This window comes from Tympanuchus pallidicinctus, unplaced genomic scaffold (assembly GCF_026119805.1).
Source record: "Tympanuchus pallidicinctus isolate F22 unplaced genomic scaffold, pur_lepc_1.0 scaffold3, whole genome shotgun sequence".
NCBI classification, from domain to species: domain Eukaryota; kingdom Metazoa; phylum Chordata; class Aves; order Galliformes; family Phasianidae; genus Tympanuchus; species Tympanuchus pallidicinctus.
The window spans coordinates 106,461,508-106,478,322 of record NW_026294747.1 but is presented as its reverse complement, the minus strand read 5'-3'; the positions used below and the strand labels follow the sequence as shown (position 1 = coordinate 106,478,322).

The window sequence follows — 16,815 nt, the reverse complement described above, 5'->3', positions numbered from 1 at the left end:
GGCTGCTTTAAATTTGCCCAGGCAGCATTTTCCAGCTTGTACCTCTCATTTCCATGCCTTGGATAGCACAGGGCTCTCCTCAGTCACCTCACTGTGCCTCACCAGTGAGGAGGGTTGGCTGGTGCCTTTAGATGGGGTGAAGTTATAGATAGCAGCTTGTGCACATAGTGCAAATGCTCTGAGAGCTTAAGAGAATGTCTTTCATTTCAGAAGGGCGGACTGGAGGACAGTTGTTTTGTGAAGGATTCAGCTGAACCTCCAGAGACAGCAATGCACTTCCCAGTGCAGAACTACCCTTGTTTCCTCTCTGTCTTTGGGCCAATTACTCAATTCCCTTGCTGTCAAATAATAGTAATATTTTCTACCACAAGAGTTGCTAGTCTGCAGCAGGGAGCCATTGATTGAAGTCAGCAATAAGGAAATGGACAGGAAAATTATGTGCTGTGGATAGACAACAAGTATGGACTTTATTCCCACACAAAACTGGAGCTAGTCCTCCAGAATTGTCTAGGGATAGAGAAGCTGTTAGCTGTACTATGCTGTCATGGGAATGTAAGTATTGCTCTTCAGGTGGCCACTTAGCTTGTTCCTTGTAGCTGCAAATTCCATATAAGCACCTATAGCAAAAGAGAGTGGGAGACTGGTTCAGTAGTGAGACAGCATAGGAGCAACTAAGCACCGACAAAACTCTTCCACTACTTCCTGGAGTGAACTATTTTGCTAGAATTAGGCTCAGTGAGTGATGTTCTCCTTTTGTACAGGAACTCTGAAATGTATTAGCTGCATACATTTGAAATCTGTATGGAATTCTGCATGCTTGTTCTACTTGCCACCAGAGTATCTCAATATCTGAGATGAAAAATGCCTCCATTTCAGACTCTTATGAGTCCATCCAGTTTTTGTTAAGTCTTTTTTTTTTCTTCTTTTTTCCTGGGACCGAATTAAGCAACTCATCATATAAATGGTGTATCATTTGGGATGTTACAGCTTGCTTCTTTTCCCTCAGTGATATTGTCCTAAAGTAAATGGGAGCATATCTTTTCCCAGTTTGATTTGTGAGTAAATCCAGTGAACAGCAAGGCAGAAAGCAATTAGTCACTGCTAGAGAGTCTGGAAGTATGTGCAACATATCTTCTGAGCTGTTACCCACCAAGCAGGATTAGAATATTTACAAGTTTGCATGTTGTGCTTGCATTTCAGCCTTTCCTGGATTTAATACATAAATGTTCACACTGAAATAAAATGACTGAAATAAGAGATGATTACTTACTTTTCTTTCCTTCTGCTTTTGACCAGTGGTGGCAGCTGACTATAATATAAAGATAGAAAGTAGTACTTTCATTTTGACAACTAATTACATGCGAAGGGAGTACAACAGAGAAGAGTTTATGGCTAGTTCTATATGAGGATGTGGCCTGCAAGGTTGCTCATAGCTATGAAACAGTGCTGTGAAGCAATTCAGGTACTTAAAAGTGAAATTTAGTTTACTGAGTCAGGAACCCTCTGTGAGATGTATGTGATCCTCCCAAACCGATGTACAGTCAGGCTGGGAAAAATGAGTCCTTGCATTTATGCCTTATGTCCTTGTATATCTCCACTGTGAATGATGACAGCACTTCCCTTTGGATTGACTGCTTTTCTCAAATATGGTTTTTCAGCTTGTGCTTGTTCATGTCCCATCCACAGAGGGATAACCACAAAGTATATACTGTGTACATGCCATGCCCTCTGCAAAGTGGGGTGAAGAAATGTAACTCCTACCCTCTGAAAGGCTTCCTGAGGAGAGGTGACATCACTCAACAAGAGGAGTTCAGAGCACAAAACATAGGGATAGTAGCTGTGTAACTGTGAGATAATGCAAAGGCTGGGGATTTACAGCATGTTTATGTTTTCTTTCTGGCACAGTGGAAACGTAGAGCGCGTGGAGTCCTTGCATGATAATACTCTGACCCTATCAGTGCCCCTGATGCATGAAGTGGACTCATCTATCAATGGGTAAGCACCAGTCATCAAATGAAAACAAAAAAATGCCAGTAATCCTAACAATAACATTTAAACCTCTTGGAGTGAAAAACAGAATTTTTCTCTTTGTTTACAAGTAGTGGAATGTTGATTTTATTTTATTTTTTTTTCTTGTTTCCCAGACTCTGGAAATAAGGACAATCTCATTCGCTATCTGGGAATTTTATTTGTCATTCTTTACATTCCAGCACTGTAACTCTTTCTCACTCCTTTCTAACAATACTAATTCATTAAAATCAAATCTATTGTAGATATTTTCGTGATCATATTTGAATTCACGTGATTCTGTGGATACGATGGAACTTTAAATAAAATAAAAATAGGAAAAGTAAATCTTATCTTGTTCTGTAAGGCATGCCTTTAAAGATATGATTGAGAATCACCAGGCCAAAGGTTAGGGTCGAATGTTATGGGATTTTAAGGATCTTGGTAGAGTCTAGTTGTTTGCCTTTCTGTTTAATTTCACAGTCAGAATTTGTTTCTGCTTCTATCTCCTTTCCCACTAGCTCTGCTTCTTAGTCTGCAGAACATCCAAATACGAACTGTGGAACATCACTCACCCTTTGACTGATATACAATACATAGGAACTGGACATGTGCTGGTTCCTGCCTTTGTACTCAGAGGTCTCCTCTTCCTCTTAAAATTACCATTGTACATCTTGAGTGAATAATTTGGGATTAGTCCAAATAAACTGACCCCTAACATAGACAGTGTTCAAGTTGGAGTTGAGTGACCTGGTCACTGGGGGTGAAGTAGCATCAGTGTGGGCTGTGGAAGTTGACATTCATTTCCAAATTTGGGAAGTAAAAACTCATGAGTATTGTCCCCAAGTGGCAAAGGTCTGTTTAGCCACCATGAGGACTACCAGACCTCACAAGATGGCAAGCAAGGACAAAGTTCTTCTCTATACTGAGAAGCAACATATTCTGGAAGTTTTTGAGCATTTTCAGAGTTAAAGACTGTGTAGAAATGTATCTCTGGATCCCTTACTTGGCACTGCTTTTACACAGATTTTGTACAGCTTTACAGATACAAAAGAAATAATGTGCCTTTAGATCTCTGTTCCCCACCAACAGAATGCTACAAACCAAAAGCCTGGTATAAATTAGGCTTCTTTTTCTTCACAACATACTTTTTTTTTTTTTAATGCTTCTGAAGTTTTAGCCCCACCTGACTATTTGGATGATTTCTTCCACTCACACATACAAAGTTTAGTTGACTCCAGCTCACAGAAATGTCCAACTGCCAGGGGAAAGTTTGATTTATTGGCAGCTGCACCATTCCCAATCAATACTAAATAATACTAGGAATACTCTTCTTCAGACAGTATGTCTTTAAAACCTAATTTAATTAGTTATCAGTGTGTGGGTCTGTGAGAGCAAATTCTTGTGATAAATATCCCAAAGGACTTGTAACATGCTTGGAAGGAGCCTACTGGCACAGCACTGTGGATGGGAGGAGTCAAGTTTGTCTCCTGCTGTTTGCCCTAGTGATCCCTGCCATAAGAGGCAGGTCAAGAGACCTGAAAAAAGAAGGAAATGTACCTAAACAGGCTTAAAATCCTGCCTCAGAAACCTCTGATCAAAAGAACAGCCTGGGAAAGAAATTGAGTTTTAGACAGATTCTTACTACAGTCTGTACAAAATTACATCAGGACCATTTCCATCCAGTGGTGCAGTCTGACATTAGGAAGCACAAAGAATGCTTAAAGCACTCCTAGTCCTCCTGTCTAGGATTTCTAGGTACTATCATGCTTCAGAGTCTTTTCTGATAGAACCTTACTGCATTTTACTTTGTAATAAGATGCTAAGAATAGCTGAGGGAACTTGGCCTCTGTGACTAGCTTAAAGCAAGTCATATCCCCCTCTTTTCTTCCCTTTAACCATCTGCAAATCATAAACCTAGTGATAACTAATAGGGTGTTTATTGATGAAATGCTCTGTAAATGGTAGACCAAATTGGGGCATTATTTTAGTGAGTAAGTGAAAATCCCGTTTGTTAGTACTTCAGATGAACTCAGTAGTGCGGTGATTTCACGTGTTAACATGTGCTAAAGAACTTCCACAGATCATCCACAGGAAGGGCCACAGGCCAGGAGAAGGTGTTTTGTGATAGGAAAGGAGGAAAAGTAACCCAAGTAAGTCTGCTTCCTTCTATGATAGGGTGTTAAGCCAGATCACTTGAGATGCTGGTTGTGTAACCTACTGTTGTCAAGAGGAAATCAAATAAAAAATACTGCATTAGTGCAGAATGGCTCCATAGGACTTCCCATGGCCAGAAAGCAAGCAGTGAGATTTAAGCATACCACAAATATATTTAATTTTGGTGGCAATCAAAACTTACTAAATCTGTGTCTTGATCTTTCAGAGAAGTCTTCCCTACTTCCTTTTTCTATGGTGACTCTGTGGAAGCGTCCAATTTTGTTCAGCTGGAAAGCCATGAATGCCGTTTCCAGTCTCTTAACTTCACACTGCAGGTAAAACTGAAATTGTTGCTTGACAGTACGTTCTAGCTTTGTATCTCTTTTATTCTCAGTGCATTTAAGGGCTTTGGGGCTTGCTTGCATAACACAGTATGCTGTGCAGTGCATTTTTGATTGGATGCCATATTTACAGGGAGATTCATGTGTACAGGGATGGTGTATTTCCTTGTCTGAAAATACTAGTACAATAATTACAGACAGGACATCTCACTGTCATAGTTTCATACTGCTGCTGTTTGTTTGTGTTTTACTTTTCATAGTGTGCCAAGTACAAAATTACCCAAGTGCCACATCTTGAATGCAGTCTCAGGATCAAGTGGGAGAAATAATTCTTTTCAGTGTCATAGTCATTGAGCAGAGGTGTGGGCAGTCTTCATCCATGAGAACAAGCACGTACCTGTGCAATGGATTCTGACTAGGCCAAATACCTCTAATACAAAAATATTTATGATGTTACTGATGAGAGTCTAGTGCAGGAAAGAGAATGTAAAACCAGAAACAAGGTGTGAGAAGGTTTCATTGCATGTCTCATAGCACATCAGTGTTATTCAGACGTTATCTATAAATTTAAAAGCACATGTCAGTTGGGATCCTGATCTTGTAAAGTGTATGGAACAGTTATTACAGCAAGCTCTTGTGACGGGACCAAAATAAACTTGTCTCGTGGCCATGACTGTCTCTATTACAAGCACTTCAAATCATTTTTGACCGCTAGATGGAACTAGGGAATGATAAATCCGGCAGAGGTGGGTGAATCGTTGATCGTGAAAAATAGTCTTTCACCTTTTTTCCCCTTTCTGTTCTCCTAGGCATGAATGCCACTCAGCTCATAATGAATAACACATGTCAGCCTCTGTGGACAGACTGTGGGCCAGAGCAATTAAACCCCCACTGTCATGCACTGCCCTTAGCTATTTACTGAAAAGGACTGAAAGCAGAATTCCAGGACATTAAAGCTTTTGTGAACTAGGCTATTAATTCTTATGATACTGATTCCATTCTTGAGGTTTTCTAGGTCTTTACTTCTCCCCAGCCAGATATTGGTTATAAACAGATAAGGAACATATGTACTGATGCTTTAACTGGATGATTATTTTCAATAAAATGAAGTGATAGTAGATAACCAAGAGAGAGTTTATATATTGGCAGAGCCACCATTTATCCTCTCCTACCCTTTTGCCTTTCGTACACACACTTGTGAGTTGCAATATTAATAAGGTTGCTACCCATATGAGAGTGGAAAACAACACAGTAACAAGTCACAGATCTGCTCACCAATAACATGGTAAACCTCATAACTGTTTGTCAGAGAGAAAGGGTAGAGTTTCATAATGGGCAGAGCATGGTTTATATCACTGTTTGCTTGTATTTAATGATTTGCCTGCCATTTATTAATCTTCTCCAGATGGAGAAAAGTAATAGTTTGTTAACTGAACAAAGAGATGACTTACAAAATTACAGAGCTTTGTAGAGTTTTTTTATACATATGAAAATCTTTACCATGTAGGGTATTAATAAGGAAAGAGATCTATACATCAATTTTTGGGGGTAACGGGATGTGCAATGAAAATGCCTTTTCTGCATTAACTCTTGTGTCTGATCACAGTGATGTAACCAGCATTTTCTAAAATGTCTTACATGAAACATTATATTTGTATTTCATGCAGTTGTTACCATGCTCTGTTGTAGTGGGATTTCCCCCCTGCTTGGAGCCTCGGGGTTTTTGTGAGGATTTGACATTGTGAACTGATTCTCTGTATCAGTCAGGCATTTCTTCAAATACAAACAGTGTTTGAAGAATGAATATCTGTTGTTTTTAATATTGGTACTTTACATTGTTAAGAGACCAATTACTTCATCTTGTACTGTCTTCGAGCAGATTAATATTCTCTTAATATTTGTGCTGTTTGCATTTATACATGTGTTGCTCGAAACAATGAGGAGATATTTTTCCCTGATAAAAGAAAAATGCAGGTAGTCATGAAAACTTACTTTAATAGACATTTGTCCATGGATTTTTTTTCTCTTCAGCAAGAAGCCTCAAATTTAGCAGTTTTCATTGGATACATTTCAGTGGTGTACTGAAAATTCTTTGACTTTTGGTTGAGAAGTTGTGGGGGTGAAAGAAAGCCAACGTTTTTCCACTAAGAGTTTCATTTAATTGGAAACTCCAGATCTTGGTTGGAAGTTGTTCACGTGCATTTCTTGGCAACTCAGTTCATCATGCCTGCAGTTCAGTAGTCACAATCATCATTACTCTTCCCTGTAAGAAAAACACAGGCAGAATATACTGCAGAAGTTACCTGATGGAAACTAGGATGTTGATAGAAATAGCAATATTTTTTACAGTCTTCTGGGTGGTGTTACCAAAACACTTCAGTGTACTAGCAGAGTCTCTGTATAAAAGATAGAAGTCCTATGCTATTTGTATTGATGACTGGTAATTATCCTCCAAATCTGCATCTCACTTGTTGTGTGAGCTATCACGAAAGACTTTTAGGCAGAGTAATCCTTTGACTTCATCTGATACTGAAAGGAGAAGGTGCTATCTGAAAAGATGATAAAACTGGCATAGTATGAGAATTTTTTCAAATGTACCTACGCTCCCAGCTCTGGTTATACAAATATTTCCTACTTATGAGCAGTCATGTTTATTCAGGACTTTTTAATACATCTGTATGCCTATTTTTCTTACAGGTTTACAATGCTGGACCAAGCACTCTTCCTGGCGCTTTTCTTGATATTTCATTTCCAAACCGCCTCTCTGCTACTGGAGCTGAAATATTTCACGTTCAGCAGATGATGGTGAGTACATTACCATGTATTCAACTGCTCAGAGAGGGAGTGAAATGTCTGCAGGTTTTGCTGAACACAACATGCAGGTTCTTACTGACTGCTGGTGAATATGCACAGGTAATGGTGGTGATAGTGTTGAAAAGTAGTGTTTTGTAGCTGAGAATTTGCTCTATCAAATAATTCTCTTGTGTTCTTTGTTGCAGTTTTCATCGAAATAAGTAGGAGGCATTACTTTTGGAGTCACTTGCTTATATTTTTCTCTATTCCATGCTATAAGTTATCCTTTCTGACCTTTAAACAAATGTAAATAGCAGTGAAATTTATTCTTTCAACATAAGATTTTTCAAAGGCTGATTTTACGTCAGCTACAAAGAAAACCAAAGTAATTTGTGGTAAATAAGACACATTCTTAGATTTCATCTTTAATATATTTTTATTATTTTCAAAGCTTTTGTTAAACCACTGAAATATCATCATTTATACTGTGGTGGCCAATACTGGGAAGCCTCATTACTGAGGTAAATTCAGAGTAGTCTGTTCTTACAAGAAAAAAAAACATCTCATTCCATCAGCTCGTGGTTTTCTTGAATAGAAGTATTCTACTTGCTTTGTGGTTAGGTTCTTTTCTGGCCCTTTGGCTGAAAAGTATTACCATCCCTCATACACAGGTAACTGTGTCACTGAATCACTGTCAGTGAGGATCCAATAAGACATCACTCCAGAGGTTTCCAAGATTTGTGCTATAGAAGGGTATGATTGAGATATATATATCCACGGGGGTGGATGGTGATAGGACAGGGGGGAATGGTTTTAAACTGAGACAGGGGAGGTTTAGGTTGGATATGAGGAGGAAGTTTTTCACCCAGAGGCTGGTGAAGCACTGGCACAGGTTGCCCAAGGAGGCTGTGGATGCCCCATCCCTGCAGGCATTCAAGGCCAGGCTGGATGTGGCTCTGGGCAGCCTGGGCTGCTGGTTGGCGACCTGCACACAGCAGGGGGTTGGAACTGGATGAGCATTGTGCTCCTTTTCAACCCAGGCCATTCTATGATTCTCATCTAAATCTTGCTTTCCCTTCCCTGTGTGGTCCCTTCTGGTTTCCCAAGCAATGTTAACAAAAGAAAATAGCAATCACTCCCCAGTTTGTCACCATTTATTGCAAATATTCCATTATTTCAACAGTATAACTCCTACAAGGCAGTAGCTGTGTACTCAGGTGGTGCTTCTCCAACTAGGCTGCAATAATTCCCCATCTTGCTTTCCATCACATCACATTGTTATGTTTTGTTTAGTCCATTCCTGTATGTGGATAACCACCTTCTCTTGGACACATTGCAGGACAGAGGATCCTGACCCATGTCCTTGATTGTTCCCATCTCTCCGTGCTGTGTGAATATGTGTGTTCACAGCCCCACCAGAGATGAGGAAGTCATCCTAACAGATTTTCCCTGCTGGAGTCTTCTTTGAAGTGGCACTGCTTGTTTCTTGATGCTGACTCTTCCAGAAATCTGTGCAAATTGTCTTAGACAAGACACCTGTTTTGCATACTTAAATTAGCTGGTGTGCATATTGCATGGTGTATAAGGGCTAATTTCCAGGCATACTTTGTCATCATTTCTACTTAAAACTCAAAGTTGCACTGACAAGGTTAGGCCGTCTATATGCTACTGGAAGGCTGCTCCTCAGAGCCTTCCCTTCTGCAGGCTGAAAAGCCCTAGCTCTCTTAGCCTGTCCTCTTAGAGGAGATGCTCCAGCTCTCTGATCATCTAGTGTTGGAGGCTCCAGAACTGTACACAGTACTCCAGGTGGGGTCTCATGAGAGCAGAGTAGAGGGGCAGAATCACCTTCCTCAACCTGCTGGCTGTGTTTCTCTTGATGCAACCCAGCATACAGTTGACATGATTTCTTGAGCACCTCTAGCTTGCTAATAAATATTACCCAAGCAAATCATGTCTGGGATAGTGCTTATCCCTGCTTTGCAGATAAGTAATTGAAACACCAAATGTTTTGCTGTAGGTTACACAAGAAATTTGTGTAATTTGTCCTATTTGTGATAGGCCCTGAACCCATGTCTCCCAAGTTGTGGTATGATAACAGAAAAATCGTTTTGCTCTCTTTCCTCATACTTCTCTCACACTGAGTTTTTATTGACTGAAAAGGGAGCTAAAATTATTCAGTTTTTCATCTTTTCTCAGACTAAATACACTTAAGCAAATAACCTAAAAGCTGCAGGTTGGAATGATCTACGAAAAGGCAAGGAAAGATGACATTCAGAAGTGTTTGTGTATATTAATTCAAGATTTCAAGCATTTGCTTGTTTTGAACTCTGTAGGAACTAGAGTGTAGTAGAGGTGATTGTGTTCTTTCTGTAATTACACCTTTTTCCAGCAGTCCTAGCTGTCAGCGTTGCTGGACCTTTCAGAATAGCTGATAATACAGAGGGTCAGGAATTGTTGTTTATCTGTAACTTAAACTGTTTTCTTGTTTTGAAAGCTCACAGTATTTTCGGCACTTCTCTGGTGTACAGTACAGCAGGGAAATTTATGGGTGAAAAAGCATAGTAAAAACACTGGAGTTTGTGTTTCACATATACACAGACTGAGCAAAATAGTGCCAAGAGCTCAGTCCTTCATAGTGTGTTGACTGACCTAGAATTTCATTCAGTCACAAAAATAATTAAAGGAAGAGAGTCACATATGGCCCACTGGAATGGTCTTCGTTTCTGGGAGGTGTTAATAGGAGTTATTACCTCGCTGCTCCTGGAGGAAATGACAGCCCTCATGCTTCCTCTTTTGCCGTTGCTCTAAGCTTTTTGGCTTTATTGCAGAAACTGTTTTAAGGTTTTCTTCCAGAAAAATTCAGGTCACAAAGATGTTTTGACATTCAGAGTTCTGCTTTGGAGATGGTCACATTCTTTTGGAGGGGTCTTGGGAGTTTATGCAACACAAAACCGCAGAAAAGTCAACAGTAGAAGCCAGACGTAAAAGAGAATGGATAATTGAAAGAAAATTACAGAAGAAGTGAACAGCCTCCCTGTCAGAAAGTTTAAAGAGAATGGAAATGCTAGAAATTTTACAAGTGATTTTAACTAGGGGATTTCACCACTAATATTGACTTTACATAGTAGATATTTAAAGCCTGCAGTGGTAAAGGATATTTTAGAAGCAAATAAGAAAATCTTTCCTTCTGTGTATTTTTCTATTTGCTTTCTTGCAGAGATTTTAAGGCAGGTTAAAAGAGCAGTCCCTCAGCTTGCTGGTAAGATTGTCCTGCTCCAGGTGATAGCAAAGGAAGCTTCACTCAGAATTAAGGAGGGTTAGCATTAACAGAAACGTAGATTCTCCACTCTTCAAGCCATTGATTATCTGTTCGTTCACAGAGGAAAACAGGACTCATTATACTTGTCTGTGTTTTGCTTTCGAACTGAAAGATTAGTAATTTCCTTTGGGTATCCAGCTAATTTGGAGGGCAGGGGAATCACTGCTTCACTTGCCAGCCAAGAAGCTGCTTTCCAGGGCATCCAAAAAGATTTTCACAATGGGAGCTTCTGCCAAATTAGCTAGGGTATTTCCTGAAGCTGATAATAAATGAGCAAGGAGTCTGGGATTACACCAGTGTTGGCTTTACAGAACTGGATCAGATTGTTGCCTTCCTGTTTATTTAATTTCCAGCTAAGGTAAACGCCATTATGAGGAGCAAGAGACTAACAGCTGGAAACCACATTTTTCTTTTTGCACCTGGAGCCAGCTGCAGTGCACATGGATGATCCTCACTCCTCATCTGGAAGAAACAAGCTGTACAGGGCTGCTGGTTGGTCAGTTGTTGTCACCAGAATTAAACAATTGCATGGTACTAATGAGGGCAAGTGCCCTGTTCACTTGTGGGTTTTTGGAAGGAGCTGGCTAGTGTTGCAAACATTCCTTCACAATGTTATGCACTGGTGCAGCCTCACCTTGAATAGTGTGTGCAGTTCTGTCCTCCGCTATATAAAAAGGATATCAAGGTGCCTGAAAGGGTCCAGAGGAAAGCAACAAAGCTGGTGACGGAGCTGGTAGATATGCAGTGTGAGGAGAGACTGAGACACTTGGGCTGCTCAGCATGGAGAAGAGGAGGCTGGAGGTGACCTCACTGCTCTCTGCATCACCTGGAGGAGATGCTGGGCTCTGCTCCTGGGCACCGATGGCAAGGTGGGAACAGCACAAAGCTGTACTAGTGGAGGGTAAGACTGGGCATTGGGAAACATTTCTGTGCCAGAAGGGTGGTCAGACACTGGAGCAGGCTTCCTAGAGAGTTGGTTGGTGCCCTATACCACTCAGTGTTCAAGGAGCATTTGGAAAATGTCCTCATTAATGTGCTTTAGCTGTTGGTTAGCCCTGAAATAGTAAGGTAGTTGGACTTCACATCTGAAGTACTCTTCCAACTGAGATACTCTGTGTTCTAAGCATCGTGTGGGCCAGCAAGCACTGATTTTTAAGATCCTGCTTAGGCAAATCAACACCATGGGTATGCAAAACAGTGTTTTTATCATTAGTGAGGTAAGAATCTTGTTAAAAGTGAGATGCATACATTGAAGGTTATTCTCTTCAAAGACATGAAATAAAAGTGAATTTTGAGCAAGGAGGTAGAAGGCAAAACATACTGTCCTCATTTTCTGATGAGAAAGACAGTCCCAGCATGTAACTTTTGGTATCTAAGTATAGTAATTAATGTTGTATTAATTGCTAATAATAGCATACTTTTAATTATAATGTTTTATTACACTTGTAATTCCTGAAGAGAGATAGGCAAAGGAGCAACTTTGTAGAAGCATCTACCTGTCTCCACTGGCAATATAAAATCTATCTATTCTTCTTGAATTTCCAAAAGACTTTGCTAATTATCTCCAGAGAGAGAAACGTGTTAAACTCTTGTTTTTTGAATCCTACTTCTGTTCACCTTGAAAGTTCCAGTTATCTCAAATCCTGGTTCAGAGTTCCCGTCACTCCTTGTTTAGAAAGCAAAGGAAGTATTTCTTTCTTTTGGAAGGACAAAGAAATGTAACCTAGTTGTCCTATTATGCTTTACATATTCATTTCACCCTTCTCCATTCCTTCTTTCTCATCAGGTAAGACCTGAATTGTGCATTTTTAAAAACTGGGTATTAGTAAGATTTGAATGGTAAAGAAAAGCTAGGCTGGAAATTGATAGAATTGGATTTGGAAAGCATTTTCCAGGTTGTCTTTGAAATTAATGGTCGCCCGAGCATGGGATTACAGTACAGACTGTCGTGTTCAATAAGGATAACTGTTGAAATAAACATCATTTTCTTCATGAGAATGTTGAAAGAAAGAGTAAAATGGAATCTGTTCCAGAGTCAGGAGTCTTTCTGTCTGATGACAGGTTACATTTTTAAGGCTGGTTTTGTGTAGCACTCATGTCATTTTTCTTCCTGGCACTTGCACAGTAAGATCTGTAAGGAGCAGGAAGATTTGAAAGAGAAGAGTCAGCACTTGCTGTCTTGTTTAATGAAGATTCCCAGGCTGCTTGTGGCTTTGTTTTGGTTGTAACTTTATGATCTTTGCAATTTTAAAACTTCAAATCTAACATGTGCTTATTACCTGTACGTTGCTGTTCTCCAGGATAAGAATAAGATGCTTTCACAACTGCACTGCTGATGTTTAAAGCCATTTGCAAAGGGAGACTGTCAGAACTCTCTGAAGTGGTAACAGCGTGTGAGTGCTCTTTGAAGTGTCTGATGGGATTGTCAAGCTCACCGCTGCATGCTCCGCCTAAAGAGACAAACCTTTGTATCATTATGTAGAAAACCCCTTTTTTCTTGAAAGCCAGTTTAAAATTGTTTAGTTTCTGTCTTTTGAAGTTTCAGGCTCTCAAAACATCTATAGGCAGTCCCAGCATGCGAGGATATAAATATTTGCTGATAGTATTTATGTAGCAAAATGCTGTTTGTGCAGTTACGCTGCTGGTGGTTGCTACCACAGATACTAGATTTGTGTAGGGAGGTTTCAGGCTTACAGCAAAAAAGCATTTTATCCCTTTCTGTTAGTCATTCCCCCCTGCAGACACTCGCATGCACGTATTTTGGCACCATGTTTAAAAAGCATAACTAGATTGCAGGAAATCATTCATTTCAGAGTGTGTTGTACAAAACTTGGTGACCTTCTTGCCTCTTCACTTTGATAGCTTCTTTAAATGACTGTTCCAAAACATTTTGTGTAGGTAGCTGAAGGTTTTTTTTTCCGTGCCGTTTAGAGCATCTCTGTAATAGCGATTAAATCAGCCTTGGGAGCCAGGAGAAACTGGCACCAACATGGCTGCAAGGAAGGGCAATAGTGTATGCTGCAGCCCAACATGGCACAGTCATCTGCAGGCATGGGAAATGAGACCTCAGAGCAGCTCAGAAAGAGCTCCCATAAGCACCTTCCTAACATCAGCATGATAAACTGAAGCCCCTTAAGTAAAGAGGAACTTAGTTCTTATTTAAGCTGTCATTGTTATTCAGGAGAAGGTGCCTAGCCATAACATTATTTCCTGAGCTAGGGCCTTAAAATAAGTCCTAAACCGGGGAAAAAAAATATGATTAGAGTTTGCTTTTCTGGAGCCATCTGACTGCTATACAAAATCTATGCTTTGGTGTGAGTTCATTGCATTCACACTGTTTGAAAGTAATCTTTTCATGCCTTGCTGGATATTGCCTTCCAGATATTGTAAAACTGTAGCAGGAAAAGCATTCCATGACTGACTTACTAGTTTGGATTTTAGATGAAACCAGATTTGAACAAATTTTATGACATTTTGTCCAAATCTTTTAGCAGCGATAATCCTGTCGTATTTACTTACATAAGCAGTGAATTTTGCAGGTGCTCCTTAAAGTTCAGGGAAAGTACAATTTGAATTTAAAAGTACAAATCCCTCAAGAGAATTACTATAAAAATGAAAGCCATCCAAAGGAGGGACAAGAATGCACTGTGATCAGTGTATTAGATCAGACCATGGTCACGACTGTCAACAACAATTTTCTTACGACTTTCTCATTAATACTTTCTAAGGCAAATAAGTGGAATTTATCAAATTACCTAGTCGTTGCAATTTTGCAACACTGTGCTCACCCCAAACTCATTACCTGTCAGTGTAATGTGGGAATCTGGTATTTTGAGTCAATTTAAAGAGTTGCTAGCTTGCAAAGTTCCCATAGTTCCTATTTTCATGACTGAATATATGTAAAAAGATGAATGATTTGCCTTTTCATACAGCTGAATTTAAGATAAAGAATTTGTCTTTTGGAATAATTGGTTAAATATGCCAGCTGTTAAGAGATTCATAAAGGAAGCAGGAGGTTTGGTAGATACCACAGCAATCAGGAGTTTTGCTGAAGTATGGGAAAAAAAAATACAGTAAGTTTTCTTTAAGCTTCCCAGCCAGAGAATCCCCTTGTGGAGGAACTACTGAGTAACAAGGAATGAGTCACCACAATCTTAATTTCATTTTATTTTTGAAGGAGTATGAGACTTGCATCCTTTCACTGTTTCCCAGTGTTTGCAAAGATGTTCCTGCCAAAAAACAGGAGGAGAAATTTCAGGAGAGAGCTTTTTAATTCTTTTATAACATACAGGTCTTTCTTAAACGCTGAATCATAAACTAGCCTTTTAATTTTATAAATAACATTCCGGATTTTTGGTTTAAATGGTAATTCTGGAAACTTGAGATTTGAAAACAGTGCTGTTTGTGTGTAGAAGATCTCATAGCTGAGAATGATAAAAGAAGGGTTTACCCTTCTGCTGTTGATATATCTGAGTGTAAAAAAGCATTGTGTGGTGCTTCTCTCCTGACTAGAAGTGTTAGTCCAGTGTTGTGCGAGGTTCTGGGTAACTATCAATAAGCCATTCTTCAGGGGAAGGAGAACCTGAGGATGTCCTGGAAAGAAAGGACATAACTTGAAATACTAAATCTTTAATCTTCAAGGATCTACTACAGATCTGCAAGATTGTCCTCTGAAGCTTCTATCTTCTCTCCAGAGTCTCTAAAGAGACTCTCTGTATCTTTGCAATGCATTCAAACATCTGCTGTGGTGGAATGTCCAAACAAATTCTTGCTCTGCAGGGAATGTATTTATCTGCTTGTTCTTCAGAGATTTTTGTCCTAAGCTTAACACAGCCACGGAGGAAAGTCCAGTAAGTAGGTAAAGAAAAAAACACGCATTTAATGATGTTTTTTGCATTGCATAAAATAGAAAGTCTATAGAAAGAAATGTAGCTAAAACCTTGGTAAAAGTACTGAACTCCAAGTGATGTCAGCATCGTTTTAAAAAAGAGGTGTACCTGGAGATTTATTGGATGCCTCATGTGTTGATTAAGCAGCTCACAGTTCACAACAGGGAGAGGGATTGTACATGTCAGTGGGTTCTGGAATTTAAGCTGTTGAAGACATATATCATAAAGAGCTCATGAACATTAGAGGTAAACTGTCCCTTCAGTGTCCATGTAAGGTGGTGTTCATTCTTATGCCTGAACCTTCTGTGTGGAAAGTGCAGATAAATCACGCGAGTGCTCAGTCTTGCTTCCAACCGCGTTCATCTCCAGCCAAGGAAGAAGCCACTGTCTTGCAGGTTACGTACTTTAAATCAGAAAAATCTTATTACTGAATCCTAAGTAAGTATTAAGGATACTACTTAAATAAGTAGTATTAGGTCTTGAGAACAGCACTTGTGTGCATTGCTGCTGAGTCTGTGCAGCGTGGTTGCAGTGCCAGTGCCTGTCTGATGATGGCAAATGTTGCGACATTGCGCTGATTGAAATCATTTACTTAATTAAAGTGCACAGTTTGAGTGTGTCAAAAGAACATCTGCAAGTTGCTGCAGATTTAGGCCAAACATGCATCTGGTGTTCTTACTGCTGAAGAAACAGGAACCAGAGCTGCATTGTAATACTCCTCTGTCATGATTTAATGCTTTAGCATCCCCACTTTGCTGTTTACATCTTGTAGCTCCTCATGGCCACGTGGGTTTATGTTATGGATTATCTGTGTAGTACTGTTTTTCCTTACCAGCAATACCATTTTCAGTCAAAATCTTTTTAGGCGTTGTCTAAAACGGGTTAATTTAAAAAATAATCATTAAAAAAAAAATAATTCCTTCCTGTTGTTTCAGTGCCTCTTAAATTTATTTCCAGAATCAACAAAACTGTTCTGAATCAAACATATTTCATTATCTGTGAATATTAAACATTTTTGGCATATGGAGCAAGTGCTCAGATAACATATTTACATAACTTATTTGTCTACTGTTGAAAGTCTGACCTTGTCTGGAATTTCTTGTCAGAGCCTTATTTTTCCTCAGTATGTGTGACATGTGAGATTATGATGTCTATCAATTCATCTCCATTGCATTTGCCTACTATGGAGTGAATCAGCCTTTGAATCAAGTCATACATATACAGTTCCTCCCTAATACTAGAGTGAATATGCTACGGTTAGCAACTAAGTAAACAAAAGAGGGTCTGTTATTTATTATCCGATTTGCAA

General features: G+C 39.5%; 1 protein-coding gene across 1 annotated transcript in view; it reads left to right on the top strand.

Moving 5' to 3' along the window:
• ITGA9 (integrin subunit alpha 9) overlaps positions 1 to 16,815 on the top strand; it is a 214,506-nt gene that overhangs the window by 161,012 nt on the left and 36,679 nt on the right. Inside the window, exons 21-23 of the mRNA XM_052693234.1 lie at positions 1,906 to 1,995; positions 4,391 to 4,499; positions 7,203 to 7,310. Of these exons, the coding sequence (XP_052549194.1) occupies positions 1,906 to 1,995; positions 4,391 to 4,499; positions 7,203 to 7,310 (307 nt within the window). The remainder of the gene's footprint in view (positions 1 to 1,905; positions 1,996 to 4,390; positions 4,500 to 7,202; positions 7,311 to 16,815) is intronic.